Source organism: Microcebus murinus, chromosome 1, assembly GCF_040939455.1.
Source record: "Microcebus murinus isolate Inina chromosome 1, M.murinus_Inina_mat1.0, whole genome shotgun sequence".
Lineage (NCBI taxonomy): Eukaryota > Metazoa > Chordata > Mammalia > Primates > Cheirogaleidae > Microcebus > Microcebus murinus.
Genome location: NC_134104.1, coordinates 74290885 through 74309310, shown reverse-complemented (window position 1 = coordinate 74309310; position 18426 = coordinate 74290885). Strand labels below are relative to the sequence as shown.

At 35.2% G+C, this 18426-nt stretch overlaps 1 protein-coding gene across 4 annotated transcripts in view; it reads left to right on the top strand.

The window, feature by feature from the left end:
* Positions 1–18426, top strand: part of TP63 (tumor protein p63) — a 208829-nt gene that overhangs the window by 69892 nt on the left and 120511 nt on the right. For all 4 annotated transcript variants that reach the window (XM_012745184.3, XM_012745183.2, XM_012745180.3 and 1 more), the window contains exons 2-3: positions 1729–1857; positions 2633–2765. In XM_012745184.3, coding sequence (XP_012600638.1) covers positions 1729–1857; positions 2633–2765 — 262 coding nt within the window. The remainder of the gene's footprint in view (positions 1–1728; positions 1858–2632; positions 2766–18426) is intronic.

The following is an 18426-nucleotide window of genomic DNA, read 5'->3' as shown; positions in this document are numbered from 1 at the left end:
TTAACAAAATATATCCTTTAGTATTCACCACAGTATTGAAGTATTTAAGCTTTTTAACATAGCATGTTAAATCTTCTCTTCATCTTCTCTTCATCTTCTCTTCTCAGTATCATCTCCCAGAATTCTCTGCCCCAAATTTTTACACCATACTAAAACAGAGTTGCTTGTGAATTTTTTCATATACAACAAATTATTTTACATTTTTAGTATTTTGTTTATGCTGCTGCCATTGAGTGCCATCTCTGAACCATTAGCTCTCACCTGACCTGGCTAATTCCTTCTCATCATTTAAGATATTTTCCTTGATCCCTTGACCCCTCAAATGAGATTACACATTTCATTTTCATGTTTTTTATAGTGATGTCTACACTGTTACCACATTTATTATAGGTTTGTTTCCTGTCTTACCTCCCATACCATGACATCTTAGAGACTGAGACAATATTATTCACTTTTTATTTCCAGTGCCCATTATGCTTCCTGGGAAAGAATAGTTGCTCTATGTTTGTTTTATATGCACAAATAAATGTGCTGTTACAGGTAGCTTGGGAACCATCATCAGTAAATCCACTACTATTATTTTCTATTGTGTAACTAGTTCAGGACCAGAACACATATTTGAACATTTAAGATGATTAACTATCCTAGTATACTGTTTATTTAACAATATGAACAATAATGATTAAGAGCTTAGCTAATTTTATCCTAAAGTTAGCTCACTAATTATCATAATGAATCACATATTAAGATGTTCTCTGTAGAACATATTCAGATTTAGAGAATGCATCATCCAAGAAAGCTGATGTTGAACATCCTTATATGTGAATTTTGGGTCCACAATGCTTACTATTTTCTTGGAACTGATTTCCAGATGTGTAATTATCAGATCAATTTATGGGTGCATTTTAAGTTTTTGATACTCAATTTTAAAGTAAGTTTCTGGGAAGCATCAAGTTATACACCCATCCGGAATGTGGGGGTGTCTATTTCTTAAAAGAAAAAAAGACTTTTTAAGTAAGGGCCAACTTGAGGACCCAGCAGCAAAATTAAGCAAACAGAAATAGTGTTCACTTGCAAAGTACTCAGATATTTGATCATTCCTTAGTCTAACGTAGAATTCCACACTCCAATTAAGAGCCATCTTCACACACATGAAGGTAAGTACTGGGTGATTAAACAACAAAAAATTTTGGTTTAGAGTTTTGAGTTTATTGTCTTTGATTGTGATGCTAATATTGTAGTTTTGAGAGGTGTGATTAATCTGAGGGTAAACTTTAAGTACTCTGAGCTCATTTCTGTTTTCTGATACTACTTCTTACCTGCTGGAGGCAGAATGGGCAGATAATCAGTTGATACTTGTTATAAAACAGGTTTAATGATAGGTCAGACTTGCTGTCAGACTTAATGAGGGAATGTTTATTTTCTTTTTGAAATCTGCAGAACGCAAAAGTTGGATAGTGGAAGTATAAAGCATAATAACAATATTATTAGTTAGGAAATAAGAACTTTGATAGAAGATGTGATTGTCTCGAATTTGAAGTCTGTTTGATTTTATGGCAAAGTTAGATCCATGACATGCCCAGAGAAATGCCAATTTTTCAACTTATAAAGATGTACTACATATACCTGCAGGATTTTATAGATTTATTTGATGTTTTCTTGTTAGAGTATGCTTTAATATCATAAATACAGAAACTATAATCCGAGTTTCATTTTTGTTCTTTTAAGTTTCGTAGAAACCCCAGCTCATTTCTCTTGGAAAGAAAGTTATTACCGATCCACCATGTCTCAGAGCACACAGACAAGTGAATTCCTCAGCCCAGAGGTTTTCCAGCATATCTGGGATTTTCTGGAACAGTAAGTATCAAACAAGTGAGAAATGTTGTACTTTAATTATTATATAGGTAAATGTTGAAGGCTCAAATATTGCTTACTAATAAAAATTAGTTAATGTTAGGAAAATGTAATGCTTCCAATGTTATCTCTGTGTTGAGAATTCAGTAGCAATTTGTTCAGTTTCTAACACCAAAAGATCACTATTATTCCAAGGTCATATAATTTTGGAGGGTCTAGGAGGCCTCTCCTGTACAATCCAAAATAGCTTCCCCAATGTCTCTCTAATACTCATAGTCCATTTGTTTGGCTTGAAGACTTAGTCACTGTTACAATGCAGGTACTCCCTGAGAAGACAGAACACTAAATTTTGTTAGTTTTTTTATGTCTTGCAAATGAAAAGTATTATTACTCCTTTATTAAAAACATGTTTGGATAAGTGAATAAATTAAGGAGAAGGTGAAGAGAATATCAGAGCACTGGGGACACTAAGGGATAATGTATAAAATACTCTGTCCCTGATACATTTTTTTTTTCCTACATTTTACCCAGAAATTCTTTGAAGAGGCCAGAGGTCATAATTCCCATTTAAGAAATAGGCGTTAGATTTGAACTGCTTGACATTATACATCTGATAAGTAGTTGAACCAGGATTTAAACCTAGGATTTCTGATTCCAAGCAAGCAATGAGCCTTGCCGACTTTGAAGCAGAAAGTGCTCATTGTTGATAACTGGATGAGTCTGTTTTAATCCTTTTCCATATCTAACGCACATTTTTTTCCTCTTTTCTTCATGTTAGGCCTATATGTTCAGTTCAACCCATTGACTTGAACTTTGTGGATGAACCATCAGAAAATGGTGCAACAAATAAGATTGAGATTAGCATGGACTGTATCCACATGCAGGACTCGGACCTAAGTGACCCCATGTGGGTGAGTGGCGTGGGCTTCCTATTAATCTGTGGGCCATACCATCCACACCTCTGTTAAACTTGTCTTGTAAATGGCATGTAAAAGGGAAAATTGTCTCTGAATGGAAAGAGAGAGTCAATATGGTCAGCCAAGAGAAGATTAGGAGTAGTTTATGATTCTGGGTTTGCCTCTACTCTCTGTAATGTGTATCTTTCCACTAGTCTAAAGGAGGAAATTGGAAATAATTCTTTACATCTTTTGTATGAATTGTTCTTCATGTCAGTCTCTACTTAGAGAGGATGATACCAACCCAGGCAGGGTTTTCTAACTGGTAGAGTTAGAGAAAAAAAACAGAATCTAGATCTGAATTCTATCCAGAGAACTTGGTGCTACGGGACTAAGCTAAAGAAGGATACTTCTGTAATGAAGAAGGAGGAAATAATTCTATTTTCACACAGAGGTTTAAGTACTTGATGATAGAGTAAAAGGAAAGAAGAAAACTAATACATAAAACAACTTATCTTGGCTTTATTACTGAGTTACTCATGACCATAGCCCCCCATTTCTCATTTATAAAATGATAAGATGTTAGGAGCCACATCTTTCCCAGGAAAACTAAGGAGTTTAATGGGTTAATGATACTAAAACTTTTTTCTGAGATGCTCAGATAAAAATTCCTGTTTTTGTGCAGTCTATAATGCCAGTGGGTTTTCTTTATCACTTATTCACAACACAAATTCTTCTATTTTTTCTATTAAAATTTTCTAGAAAAATAGGGGGAACATCTAGAAAGGGAATAGGGTGTTATGGAGTGTCTGCTGACATGATTAAGGAGAATGATTTAGAAGAGATGTCTTGCCTAACTCATTTGATATGAGATTTTAATGGAATTTTCACTATATACTTTTTAATATATAGATTGTACTTGTTAATATTAGGAGAAGATGAATTAGGGAAAGGGGAGAAGAAACAATTTAAAATAGAAAGTTGTGACCCTACATATACACTCATGCTTAGTAAATAAATTGATAAGGGAAAATACATTTTTTCATTGGCACCTTCCATTCCAATACAGTTAGAGTTCTCAATTATCCTAGAGCTAACAAAATGAAACTATCAGACTATTCCAAAGAGCAGGTCCTTCAAGGCCTTGAAATGTATTATAATTGAACATAAATATGTGTAAATTCTGATTTGACAATGACTTAAAAGTTAGGACATCCCCAATTCACATAAGAATACTGTCTCTAAAGTTGATGGGTATCACCAGCCTAGGAAAACCTATGTTTTTGTATTCTCTCCAGGGACTTTCTATTCTGACTCTTGGACTCATAAAAGTAGAGGAAAAGTTATAAAGTTTAAAATAGAGAATGACAAGCTTTTTAATTTACATTTATGATTATTATTATCTTAATACACCAAAACATGGTTTCTTAATGTGCCATACTATTTCTTACTTCTTTATATTCTTGGAAATTTTCTCATTGAGAATCTCATTCCCATTTACTTCTCTCTAGCCAGTTCCTATCTGTCCCTCAGTACCCAGTTTGTGTTATTTTCTCCGGGAACCTTTCCTTTATCACTCTTCCTTACCAGTCTGAATTAGAGACCATTCCTCTGAAGCAACCTAGGCATATCTTTTTATATTACTTATTACACACTATTATGGTATATTTCTCTCTCTAAAGGGGACGGGGACTGTGTTTTGTCATGCCCAGTGCTTGAGAGCACCTAGTAGGTTCCCATAGTAGGGGATTCACAAAGAACTAGAAAATAGAATGAAATAGGGTTTTGCCATTGAGGCATACAAAATAGGGCACTTGGGAGAAACTGTACTGAAAGGAACATAAAAGTAGAGTGAGAATGAATTTAAGTGAATAAAAAACCTTGCCTGTCTATGGCTGCCCTGTCTTTGTAAAAACCTGAGACAGTCCTAATAAATTATAGTTTTATATGAATTCTGGGTCTTCCCTTAGGACTGTCTCAACATCTTCACGTATGTCCATGTGTGAAAACCACGTAAAAGGGGCCAAATGACAGTAGTTCTCAGCAACAGGAGTGGCGAAATGATGGTAGGCTTGCTCAGGACGTTAATAACTAGTATTCTGGTTTAGAAAATAAGAAGTAGGACCCTCTTCGATTCTTAGTCCTTCTAAACTGCTGCTGCAACTGGTGCAACGGGGGCTCGTTTTTTTCATTGCTTGGTAGCATAGTTTCTTTTTTCTGTGTAGAGGTTAATAGCTGAATAGTTCCCAAAGTTTGCACATAAATTACTTTCCTCCTGAATATATTTTATTAAGTTGGGATCTCAGCCAAACAATCTTTCACTTTGTAACAAATATGAATCTGAAGACATGAAAAAACATGTCAGACTATGAAGGACAGAAATATTGAAATTGAGAAATTCATCCCATTTTTACTAATTTTGTTTTTTGGTGCAATCTCTTATACTAATAACTAGTCATTGAATGGAATAAAAATTTTCTCCGATTAACAAAGAAAATCAGAATTGCAGCGAATGTATGTCTTAATTAGAATTATTTTAATGTCACTGAAAAATGAACTTCATTGGGTTAGTAAATGAAGGTGGAGTGTCTACAAAAATTTAACATTTTCTTCTATTTCTAAGAACCTTGTTAGTCCTTGATTCTGTTGTCCAATATATTACTTCATATATCAGCTTCGTATTGTTTATAAACTGTATGCATATCTGTCATGTCTTTAAAAGGTAGATAATGATACTTTAATACTTTATTCTTAATGATATAGTATTCTTAAGTATTCTTAATGATACTTAATACTTTATTCTTCTAGAATGATTGATGATTACTACAAAACTTAGACTTTTGCACCTGTTTACTCCCTGTATTTTGAAGGAAACCCTTTTAAGCTGAATTGAGTTTTTCCTCCTAAATTCAGTGATATTTATCTATAACCATCCATTTTTGTAAATCCTTACTACACTGTCCCAGACACATAAGAGAAGTTTTAAGCTCTACATATCAAATGACCAATATCTAAGTAGTGTATTTATATTTGGGAAGGCTTAGGCCAAAGCACCTAGCATAATGTTCTACATCTTATATAATCCAAGATTCATAGAAAATTTCAAGCATTTATACTATGTCTAGCCACAGCAATTATTTAATACCTACTATATGCTATGTTCTTTGTGATGCAGATGAATAAATCATAGTCTCTAATCTTAATATATCTATGAAAAGTAGTAAGGATATATTTTTTTAAAGGCACATAAAAAAGGAATGATTCATTATGCCTGAGAATGACTGGCAATATATTACAGAGAAAGTGATTTTTATTAAGGCCTTGAAATATGAGTCAAATTGATCAAAACAGGGAAAGGAAAAAGTAGTCAAGTTTGGGTAACTTAAAAAATAATTTATTATACAAACATAATGTGCTGGTCTGATGGTAATATGTTATCAGAACTTATTAACATTAGTGTCACTAAAGTTGGTATACAACCCCCAGCTGCTAAATTGGACTGGCTTTGAAAATAAATAAATAAATAAAAGCATAATGTGATGATCAGAAGCATTAAAAGACTGAAAAATTTAACCAAAGAAAAATTTATGTTAAAAAAGATATAAACTTAAAAACTATAATTCCTGACAAAAGTTTAAGAACATTAATAAATACTTAAAAATTAATAAGAAAAATATTAATTTCTCCCCATTGGCAAAAGAGGTAGGTAACTCACAGATGAATGCACCAATGTTTAACAGATATAAAGTGTTCAACCTCTCTACTGATAAAGAATTTGAGAATTGAATAAGAGTATTTATCATATATTTCTGATCAGCAAACATTTAAATGGTTGATGATAGACAATGCTGTTGAGATTGATGGAAAATAGGTAATCTTTCACTTCTTGTGGAGTGTAAATTAATGAGATACATTTGAAGGCAAGTTATCCATTCTAATTTAATTTTAAATGTGCTTTCCCTTTGTATGATAAATTCCAGTTTTAGGTATTTATCACACAAAACTATTCAAATATAAACAAGTATACACTCAAACATACACACATGCACACGCACACAGTGAAATGAAGGCTTCATTGCACCACTAGGGGGTTTAAGAACATGTCACCCAGCCCAGGCCCAGGTCCCCATTGTCCGAGGGCACACGATCCAGGGGCCCAGTCCACCACTGCTGGAATTTGAGCACTCCTCCTGGGGTCTGAGATCAGAAACATTTAGTTATTGTATTGGCCCATTTTAATTATAATAACTAAAATGATAAGTCCTAATAGAATTTTAAATACTTTTAAGTTTGAGGGAGAGACTTTAAGATGACTTCCTAGACACATCCAGTACTTTTCTCTTCCATAGAGAGGAACCAAAATAGCAAGTAGATGATCACACTTCAAATAGATCATCCAGGAGAGAACACTTGAATTCAACAGAGAAGTGATAGGAAGCACCGAAAGCAAGGAAGAAGAGGGAATTAAGGCAGCCTGCTCAGCTGAGATCAGCTGGGACCTTAGAGAGGCTCTCTAATATGGGGAAAGAGTAAGTGAGAGACTCCAGAGGGCCACATTCCCACTGTGGTCACCTATAATCCTAGCTACAGGAGAGCCCTTGACCCTCACAGGCCCCAAGCCTAACATAGCAAGCTGCCTAGAGACCACACAAAGGCATCATTCCCAAGAGAGAGCACATGCCGAGTCCCACAAATCTGAGTTCTAAGCAACTGCAACAGGGCACCACCATTTTGAGAGCCCAGCCTCCATCTGACTGCATCCTGCCCCGAGGCCTAGAAGCTCCTGCATCTCCACATTGACATTCCCTGCCCACACCAGCTGACATCAGGGCCAATACAGGAGGCACTGACAGTGAACCTGCCTCCCTAGCAACAGGGTATTCACATGCCCCAAGGACAAATTCCACTGCCTGGAGCCCACTACTGTGGACTGCAGGGGGAATTGGGTGCAAGTGAAGCCCATGCCCCCAGCCATCTGCCTATGGCTATTTCTACTGAAAGCAACCCTGCCCTCCCCTATAGCTGGACTGAAGGATAGCTGCTGCTGCCCTCACATGAGCATTCTGCTGGATGCCTGAGGATCACTCAGTCCCTGTGACAGCCAGCACCTGCATGCACCACAAGGGGCTTAAGGACAGGTCTGCTCAGTCTGGACCTTCCACCCCAGTGCCCAAGAGCATACTGTCCAGGGGCCTGGGGATTGCTCAGCCCATTCTATGACAGTTGGCACCTGAGCACTCTTCCTAGCATCTGAGATCAGGCCCATCCAACCTGCTACTACCACCACAACTGTTGCTACTACCACCACAACCATATGTGCTACCTATGGACGTGGGGACTATCCTGCTCAGCCCATTACAGCCACAGCCAATACCAGCATAGATCATATAGATCCTAAAGGGTTGTCCCATCACTGCTGCTGCCATTGCCTGGATCACACACACTGTTCAGGGGCTCTAGAACACCCAGCCCACTGTTGCCATTCCTAGCACCCAAGAAAGCCAGCTTACATGCCCAAGAATCAGCCTGCCTGAACCCACTAACACTATTGGCAGTGTATGCCACCCCCTTAGGCCCAAGGAAAGGTGCATTCAGCTCACCACTGCTACCATTTGGTTCTGAAGACTGGTCCACCTGGATCCAGACTCCACCAAAACTTCAGCATAGCCTCCACTAACAACAGCATCCTAAGCTACCATGGAAATCACAGACACCACTGCTACTGTTTATAGCTGAAGAAATCATACAGAAACTATACTACTGAAAACATCCAGGATTAAAGCCCTATTCAACCAACACCATAGATGCCTCTTCAGGAAAAAGTCCTCTCCTATGAAAGCAAATTCAAAATATTAGAAGAAGAGACTATTACATTGGATGCACAGATATTAATATAAGGATACAGGAAACATTAAGAAACAAGGAAATGTGATACCTCCAAAGGAAAAATAATCCTTCAGCAACAGATCCCAATCAAAAAGCAATTTATGAAATCCTGGAAAAAATTCAAAATGTTGATACCAAAGTTTAATGAGATATAAGAAAATACTGAAAAATAATACAAATAAATAAGAAAGACAATTCAAGATATGAATGAGAAATGTACCACTGAGATATCATAAAAAAAAATAAACAGCAATTCCAGAATTGAAGAATTCCTTGAAAGAAATAAAAAATACACTTGAAAAACTTCAACGATAAACTAAACCAAGCAGAAGAAAGAATTTCAAAACTTGAAAACAGGTGTTTTAAAATAATCCAGTCAGACAAAATAAAAAAGAATAGAAAGGAATAAGCCTATGTGACATTGGAGATACAATAAAGCAACCACATATTAAAATTTTTGGTGTCTCAGAAGAGGAAGAGAAAAAAAATGGGTTAGAAGACCTATTAGTAAAATAATATATAGATGAAAACTTTCCAAGTCTACCAGAAGATTTAGATACTCAGATACAAGAGGCTCAGAAATACCCACTGGATACAATTCAAAAATGTCTTCTTCATAGCACATTTACAGTCAAACTGTCAAAAGTCAACAACAAAAGTCAACAAAGACAGAATTCTAAAATCAGCAAGAAGAAACTGTTTACTCTCTTATAAAAGAAACCCCATCAAACTAACAGCAGACTTCTCAGCAGAAACCTTACAGGCCAGGACAGAATTTGATGTATTCAAAGTGCTAAAATAAAAAAAAAAAAAAAAGAAAAAGAAAAGAAACCCTTCTACTGGAATTGATAAACAAATTCAGCAAAATCTCAGGTTACAAAATCAATGTACAGAAATCAGTAGCATTCCTATATGCCATCAATAGTCGAACTGAGAACCAAATCAAAGACATAGTACCCTTCACAATAGCAACAAAAAAAGTAAAATACCTAGGAATATATTTAACTAAGGAGGTAAAAAACCTCTGCAGGGTGAACTACAAAACACTGAGGAAGGAGATAGCAGAGGACATAAACAGATGGAAAACCATACCATGCTCATGGGTCAGCAGAATCAACATTGTTAAAATGTCTATACTACCCAAAGTGATCTACAGATTCATTGCAATCCCTATTAACATACCTACATGATTTTTCACAGATACAGAAAAAATAATTCTATGCTTCATATGGAACCAGTGAAGACTCCATATAGCAAAAGCAATCATAAGCAAAGAGAACACATTGGGAGGCATCAATTTAAGAGACTTCAAGCTATACTACAAGGCTATAATAACTAAAACAGCATGGGACTGGCACAAGAACAGAGACTTAGGCCAATGGAACAGAACTGAGAACCCAGATATAAAACCATCTTCATATAGCCATCTAATCTTTGACAAAGCAGACAAAAACATACACTGGGGAAAAGAATCCTTATTCAATAAACGATGCTGGGAAACTGGATAGCCACATGTAGAAGACTGAAACGGATCCACACCTTTCACTTCTCACAAAAATCCATTCATAGTGGATAGCAAACTTAAATGTAAGGCATGAAACTGTAAGAATTCTAGAAGAAAATGTTGGAAAAACTCTTATAGACATTGGTTTAGGCAAAGAGTTTATGAAGAAGACCCCAAAGGCAATCACAGCAACAACAAAAATAAATAAATAGGATCTGATCAAATTAAAAAGCTTCTGCACAGCGAAGAAAACGAGAGCAAACAGATCACCTACAGAATGGGAGAAAATATTCGCATGTTACATATCTGATAAAGGGCTGATAACTAGAATCTATATAGAATTCAGGAAAACCAGCAAGAAAAAAATCAAACAACCCTATCAAAAAGTGGGCAAAGGACATGAACAAAAACTCTTCAAAAGAAGGTAGACTAATAGCCAACAAACATATGAAAAAATGCTCAACATCTCTAATCATGAAGGTAATGCAAATTAAAACCACAATGAGATATCACTTATCCCCAGAATGGCTTTTATCAAAAAGTCCCAAAACTACAAATGTTGGTGTGGATATGGAGAGATAGAAACACTCATAAACTGCTCGTGGGACTGCAAACTAGTACCACCTCTGTGGAAAGCAATATGGAGATATTTCAAAGAGATACAAGTAGAACTACCATTTGATCCAGCAATCTCATTACCAGGCATCTACCCAAAAGAATAAAAGAAATTCTATAAAAAAAAAACACCTGCACTCGAATGTTTATAGCAGCACAATTCACAATTCCAAAGATGTGGAAACAACCCAAGTGCCTATCAATACATGAGCGGATTAATAAAATGTGGGATATGTATATCATGGAGTTCTACTCAGCCACATAAAACAATGGTGATATAGTACCTGGATAGAGCTGGAGCCCATTCTACTAAGTGAAGTACCCCAAGAATGAAAAAACAAGCACCACATGTACCCCAAGAATGGAAAAACAAGCACCACGTCAAATTGGTATTAACTGATCAACACTTAAGTGCATATAGTAATAACATTCATCAGGTGTCGGGCAGATGGGCGAGGAGGGGATGGATATATATATACACACACATAATGGGTATGATGTGCACTGTCTAAGGGATGGACACATTTGAAGCTCTGACTCAGGTGGGGTGAGGGCAATATATGTAACCTAAACATTTGTACCCCTGTAATATGCTGAAATAAAAAAGAAAAAAAAAAAACAGAAAGAAAAATTAGCCAGGCATTGTGGCACATTCCTGTAGTCCAAGCTACTGGGGAGGCTGAGGCATGAGGATCACTTGAGCCCAGCAGTTTGAGATTGCTGTGAGCTATGAAAACATCACTGCACTCTTGCCAGGATGACAGAGAGAGACTCAGTCTCTTAACAACTATCTCTACCTCATGGAGGTAGAGAGTAAAATGATAAATAGCAGAGGCTGGGAAGAGTACATACGTGGGAGGGAGGATTTAAAGAGCTTTTTAAATGAGTACAAAGATACACTTAGATAAAAGGTATAAGTTCTAATAGTGGATAGTAGTGTGAGTATAGTTAACAACAATGTGTTATATATTAATATTTCAAAGTAGCTAGGAGAAAACACTTGAAATATTCCCAACACGGAAATGATAAATACTCAGGTGTTGGATACCCCAAATACACTGACTTGATGTTACACATTCTATGCATGTAACAAAATATCATCTATACCCCATAAATATGTGTAATGAAATATTATCTATCAATAAAAAATTGAGGACCCCAAAAGAAAGTAAAATTGGACTCTAATAAAAAGGAAACAGTAATTTAAAGCAAATAAGTATTAACCCCACTCTTGAGAGATGATATTAATAGTTATGATGTGCAGTTATTTTTATTTTCATGATCCTATTATATTTGATCCTCAGTATTTGTGCCTTATGTGAAGTGTCTTTTATATTCTGCAAAAAAATTATCTAGAATTGATATAATTTCTTTTTACATGTTTGATAGAACCTGCCAATGAAACAATTTGGTCCTGAGATTTTTTTTGAAAATGTCTATTACTAATAACATGAATTTTTGACTTATCCATTATTTCACAAATATTGCTCTAAAAAATTTGAAAGATAGTCTGCCTTTTTAAATTATTTGACTGACTTTTAGTATTCAATTTTAATTTCTATTTTGATTTTAGTTATATCTCTTTCCATATTTTTAACAGTTGCTCTAGGAATCTCAATATTCATTATTTTTCACAATTTTCTGAGAATCAATATTTTACCACCTCAAATAGAATGTAGAAGCCTTATCATATTATCAGTTTTATAACTCTCCTTTATGTTGTAGTTATGTATATTACATTTGTGTACATTGAAGACACCATCAGACACTGTTATAATTTTTACTTTCAATTGTCAAAGTAAATCACTCAAGAAGTCTATTTTATTCAATATGATATTTATCATTGCTTTTTCCCTTCCTTTGTACCAAAGCTATGGTTTGCCTGGACATTAGCAAGAAGAGTAGCAAACTTCAAACACCTTTTTAAAAAATCATAATTTTTTCAAGTAGAATAATATCTATCTTTTCTAAGTGAGACCATAACCATGTTAAAGATCTAATTTGCTGAATTTTGAATTAATCAACATTTTATAAACTTTCCTTTCATTCCTCTCTTCTTCCTCCCTCCCTCCCTGCCTCTGCCTGCATGTGCAGGCACACACACATTCACTTTTGTGTAACTCAGCTTGAACCACAGACACAGACATTTTCTGTATAGAATTGGATTATATCAGTTTCTGATTGCTTTAAATCTTCATTTGCTAAATTTTATTCTTTAAATATGTAATAAACACATACTCTGTGAGTGAAACATTTTTTAGTAGGCCATTGAAAACTACTTTGACTTAACTCCAGGCAGGCAGCAAGGAGCTAGTTAACAATATTATCACAGGAGTCACTCAGGCACTCTCAAGTTTTCCTCCCTGTAGGCCTCCTCCTGGCTCAAGAAGGTAGAAAGTAGCTGATTTCTGATATGTCCTATGAACAGCAGTCATTTTCTATATGTCTTGGTCTCCCACACTTCTGAGATGCACAGTGCCACCCAACTGTGAGTCTGACACAGATATCAAGGGCTCACTACAAAGAAAGTATCTTTATTTTCTTCCTTCCTTCTCTTCCGACATTGGTCTCCATCAGCCTTCTAGAGCCACCCTCACACTACCGTCAGCTTCCTTTTTTCCCTCCTATACATTTTCTTGTTCCTTTTTAGGTTCCCTACTTTTCGCCCATGTCAACTACCGTTTTTTTCTGGTCATACAGAAAACCACTATAATTCAGTATAGGCTTTGATTAAAGGCTTTTCTTCCCTTTCCTTTGATGACTACCTTGTATTTAATATAGGACTTTATGATTTATTGTTTACTTTGGAATTACAGCATGGGATTTGTAGTCAGACACACTGGAGTTTAATCTCTCTCTCTTTCTCTCTCTCTCTCTGTATATATGTACTTTTAGCTATTTGACCTTGATGATCCCTTTGAGCTTCTCCTTCCTCATTTGTATAGAGAAACATAGTATCTTTGGCCTGAGAGAATTGTGGTGGTTTTTTTATTGATTTGTTTCATTCAAATTTCCTGATATATTAATACATAGCCAATTAAAAATTGTTATTTTTATTATCAGTTGTCTGTCTATGCTATTTTTCATAAATATTCTGTCAAGAAGATAAATATATATTACTTTTCATAATAAACTAACAATTTATAAACTTCTCTGATTATAAAAGCAATACAACTAAAAATAATATTAGAAGTATCAAAAGCATGTAAATCCATAACTAGTAATGATAATTATGGATGCTTTAGCTTTTTTCCCATTTTTTTTTTTCTGGAAGAGAATTGTAAAATGTATTTGGGATCATGTTATACATAAACGTTGTAATATACTTTTTTCTTTGTACTCTATGGTGAACATTTTTTCTTATCTACTAATCTTCAAAGCAACTTTAATTATTTTATATCATTTTATATTTTATTAAATAGATGTACCATGACTTATTTAACTGTTCTCATATTTTTAAGAAAAATATTTAAATATAGAATATTTTCTTGTGCTACATGCTTAGAAGTGTAATAATTGGGTAAAATTATATGACCATCAATCTTATCAAATTTCTTTTCATGAGGTATTTTTTGTTATTGTTTTTATCAATTTATACTCCCACCAACTACACAAAAATGTTTAAAAACTTAAAATCAATTGGTTATATGGTCTCTTCTTTAAAAAATGCAAATAATTCTAGGTGACTGAGGGCTTGTCTAGTTATTTCCCATCAACATGAAAATAGTTTTCTAGATATACCTTTGATTGTAGTCTACAGAAAGGCTAGTCATTTAGGCTGGAGATGAGTAAGACATCTTGGAGAATGAAGCATCTAGGAGTGAGGTGAGCAGACCAAGCTGGAATGGAAACAATATGAGGAAAGAGGTGAGGAAAGAGGGGTAGACAAAGTATATTTCCAAGTTTCATCTAGGATTAGCCTTGAACATGGGAACGGGCATAACATTTTTCTCCTTTTCCATCTAGCACTTCTTAATCCTTGCTTTTAGAAGCCCTAGTACTCTTACTCCTTGGCTAGTACTATTAAAACATTTATTAGCTAGGCATGGGGCATATGCCTGTAGTCTCAGATGCTTGAGAGGCTCAGGCAGGAGGATCCCTTGAGCCCAGGAATTTGAGATTGCAGTGAGCTATGATCACACCACTGCACTCTAACCCAGGTGACAGAGCAAAACCCTGTCTCAAAAAGTTTTTTTTAATAAATAAAAATAAAAACAACCATTTAAAAATAATTTGTATAAAATAGGCTTTGGGTATTAAGTCTATGAATATGAATGAAATAAATAAGAAAATATATTCCATGTAGCAAAAACTCTTCAATTTATGGAAAATGGGTTTTTAGTTATCTATGTTGCTTATGGAGTAGGTTTAGACTACTCCTCAGTTTAGACTGAGGTCAGGTGTTTTTCTAAGAGCCGGCTGTTTTTCTGTTCTGTTCTTTGTACAGGATAGCCAATGGGAAGGTACCACTTTGTTCAAGAGTGCCATGTCAGAGACTTCACCTTAAACACAAGTATGCATTTCAAACTTTGAACAAACAGGTTTCTTAATGAAATGAGGGAAGAGGTTTCTTTTTTTCTCTTTTCTAGAAATTCACAAATATCACTTGACAGGTGACAGCTCTTCCCTTACAAAAGGGGCTGTTTGCTTTTTGCTTTGGTGTTTGGGTAAACTGCAGCACTGCACTGGCAGAGAATTTATTGCCTAGAGGAAGGTGTTTGCAGTTGCTGTGTTTAATCTGAAAAGAAACCCTTTTCCTTCTGTCCCCTCCCTTTCTTTTTGAGGAGGCAGAGTTGGAAATGATAGCCCCGGGGAAATAGTTCCCCTAACACCTGTCTTTGGTGTAACCTCAGCAATGTTACTTAAGACACTGTGCTCAGTGTGTATGCATTCAGAATGACAAAGTTGAAGAGGGCAGATAAACAGAAAGGGATTTTAGCAGAAACACAGGAGCTGATTCTGACCTTGCATCCTCTTAAAAACTGATCAGGTTGAAATTCTAGCATGCTGGCTTAAAAAGAATCTGATTTTTTTGAAGTTAATACTCATGCTGTTAGTTGTCTGTCCTTTCCTTCAGCAAGAAAATATAGTTTGAATCTATAAAACTTGGAAAATTCTAGAAAGTTATGTTTAGTAACTATGCTCTAGTTCTAGTTCAATCTTTCTTTAATAAATGGGAAAACTGAGATCCAAATTGATTACTAGTAACTTCTCCAATATTTCTGATAGAGTTTTCAAGAAAACTGGGGCTAAACCTAACTTTCTGGCTGTCTAGACCTGCTTCTTTATCCATTATTAGAGGAAGTATAAACAGTTAAGGCTCTGGAGGTAGATGGCTGCCAGTGTTTAAATTCATGTCTATTATTCACTATTTGGCTGACCTTGGGTGAATTGGAGAATGTTTCTGAGCCTCAGTTTTCCCATGTGCAAAATGTGAGGATGTTGTTATTGATGACATACTACAGAAGAGCTGTTTTGAGACTAGAGATAGGTCATGTAAAGCCATGTAAACGCCATGTAAAGTTACCACAATACCTTACATGTGGTCAGTCCTCAGTGGTAATAGTCGTTGCTCTAAATCTTTAGAATGTATTTAAATTTTAAAACAATGAATTATTAATCCCAAATAAGAGCAATTACTGTTGCAATAAAAAAAGGTGAGTCTGCATAGATTTATATTTTTGCAAAAAAAAAAAGGTACTATTTGAAGATATGCTAACATGCTGTGAAATTTGACTTGGCCATCATTTACCAATTAAAACTAGACAAAATTGAGTTTTCTTCAAAGTAAAATCAAAGTTTTAAACCAGGCAAACTTCTTGTGAATGACAATGTATTCTTTTTTCTGTTCAGGTTTCAGAGCTCACAAGGAAACCTTTTTTTTTTTTTATTAGTTATTTGGGTATCATTCAGTTATCTTAACATAATATTCCTTTTTACAGTCTAATGATTAAGAACATGAGCTTTGGAATTGAATATACTGACATAACTGTGCTTAAATCTTAGTATAATAGTGAAGTTAGAGCTGCCTAGACTTCTATAGTGTTTAATTCAGTGGCTCTCATAGTGTGATCTCAGGGCCAGCAGCATTAGTATTACTTAAGAACTTGTTAAGAAATGCAAATTCTTGGGTACCACTCCAGATCTACTGAATCAGAAACTGGAGGAAAAGGTAAATCGGCAATCTTTCTATAAGCCCTTCAGATAATTCTGAAGTTTTAGATTCAGTGGTACAATCCAATGATTTAGTATATATTGTTATAAGTGGGGTTTTGGGAAGTGACTAGCCCAAGGGTATATAGTTATAATGACAGAGAAGAAATTTCTAGACCATTCTCTACTCTAAAATAGGTATTTCTAGCTGTGCTTCATCTCAAAACATGTAAAATGGTCTGCTGGGTTATCTTATTTAGAAAATTTAACAGTAAAATGTAATACTTTAAAAGAAATAATATATGTATTAGTGGTTGGTTACATGTGTCTTTATCAGTAAGATGTTACATGAATTTTCATACCTGAACTTCTTTAATTATAGAGATGGTTTGTAAAAATATCGTTCCTGGCAAAAGGTCTAAAATTTCAGGCTGTGTTCTTGTCAATTCAACAAGCATTTACTGATTATCTACTAATTCCAAGACACTTGGCTAGGATTGTAAACTCAAATAGAATAGCTGAGTCTATCACTGCCTACCACTTAAGAGTTGTTGGGGGACAGATAAGTTAATAAAATGGATTGTAAATGAACTAAATCATCATACCCACGAATGTATTTATTGCTTAAATATTGAGGGATGAATAGAAAAGACAATAAATGGGCATCCATTATTGAACAACAGATCAGAGTTCAGTTATTGACAAGGACTGCTGGGCTGCAGAACTTTGGGGACAGTACTCACATTGTACTTTTTGTGAATAATACCTCTTATCATCAAGCAGCTCAGTGGTCCTACATCCAGCTTACATTTGATGCTTGCTGTACTTGAGACAATGTGGGGAATGAATGAATAAACAAAGAGCAAATTCTTTCCCTAAGGACCAGTTTATTATAGGACAGGAGATGAAACCCACAATTCTTATCATGACATAAAGTGCTAAGTGCCAGAGGAAAGTAAAGATGTAAACTTTAGCAGGAATTCTGATGATCATTTCTATTTGAAAGCTCAGGAAATAATTTGGTCATTTGAAAGAGAAAGGAAAGAGAGGTTATTCTAGGGAGAGAGAACCATTTAAATTAGACAGTTAGGCTACCAGCTTAAATGTATGAAGCACTCAGTGTAATATAATAGGAAATGGTGATAGTTAGAAAGAACTAAAAATTACTTGACTCACCTGAAGTAATTGAAATTAAGTTTTTTTAAGTTTCCTTGACACACAAAACATATATGTGGGCTGTCAATTTGAGACTCCTCACTGAACTGTAAGTATACATTTGATACATTGTGAAATGGAGGAAAATCAGCTTGGTTTGGCCTAAATCCTACAGGCAAGAGAAGGTATATGGAAATAGATAAATAGTTGAGTTTGGGGGTCAGTTCAGAGAAAACAGTAATACCTTCTAACTTGGTGTCCTGGCTGAGCTGACAGTGGGTCACTAGAGGATGGGTGGCTGGAGATGTGAAAGTGCCTACACATGCATATGATCTCAAACTCTGCACCTTCATGTGCTTATTA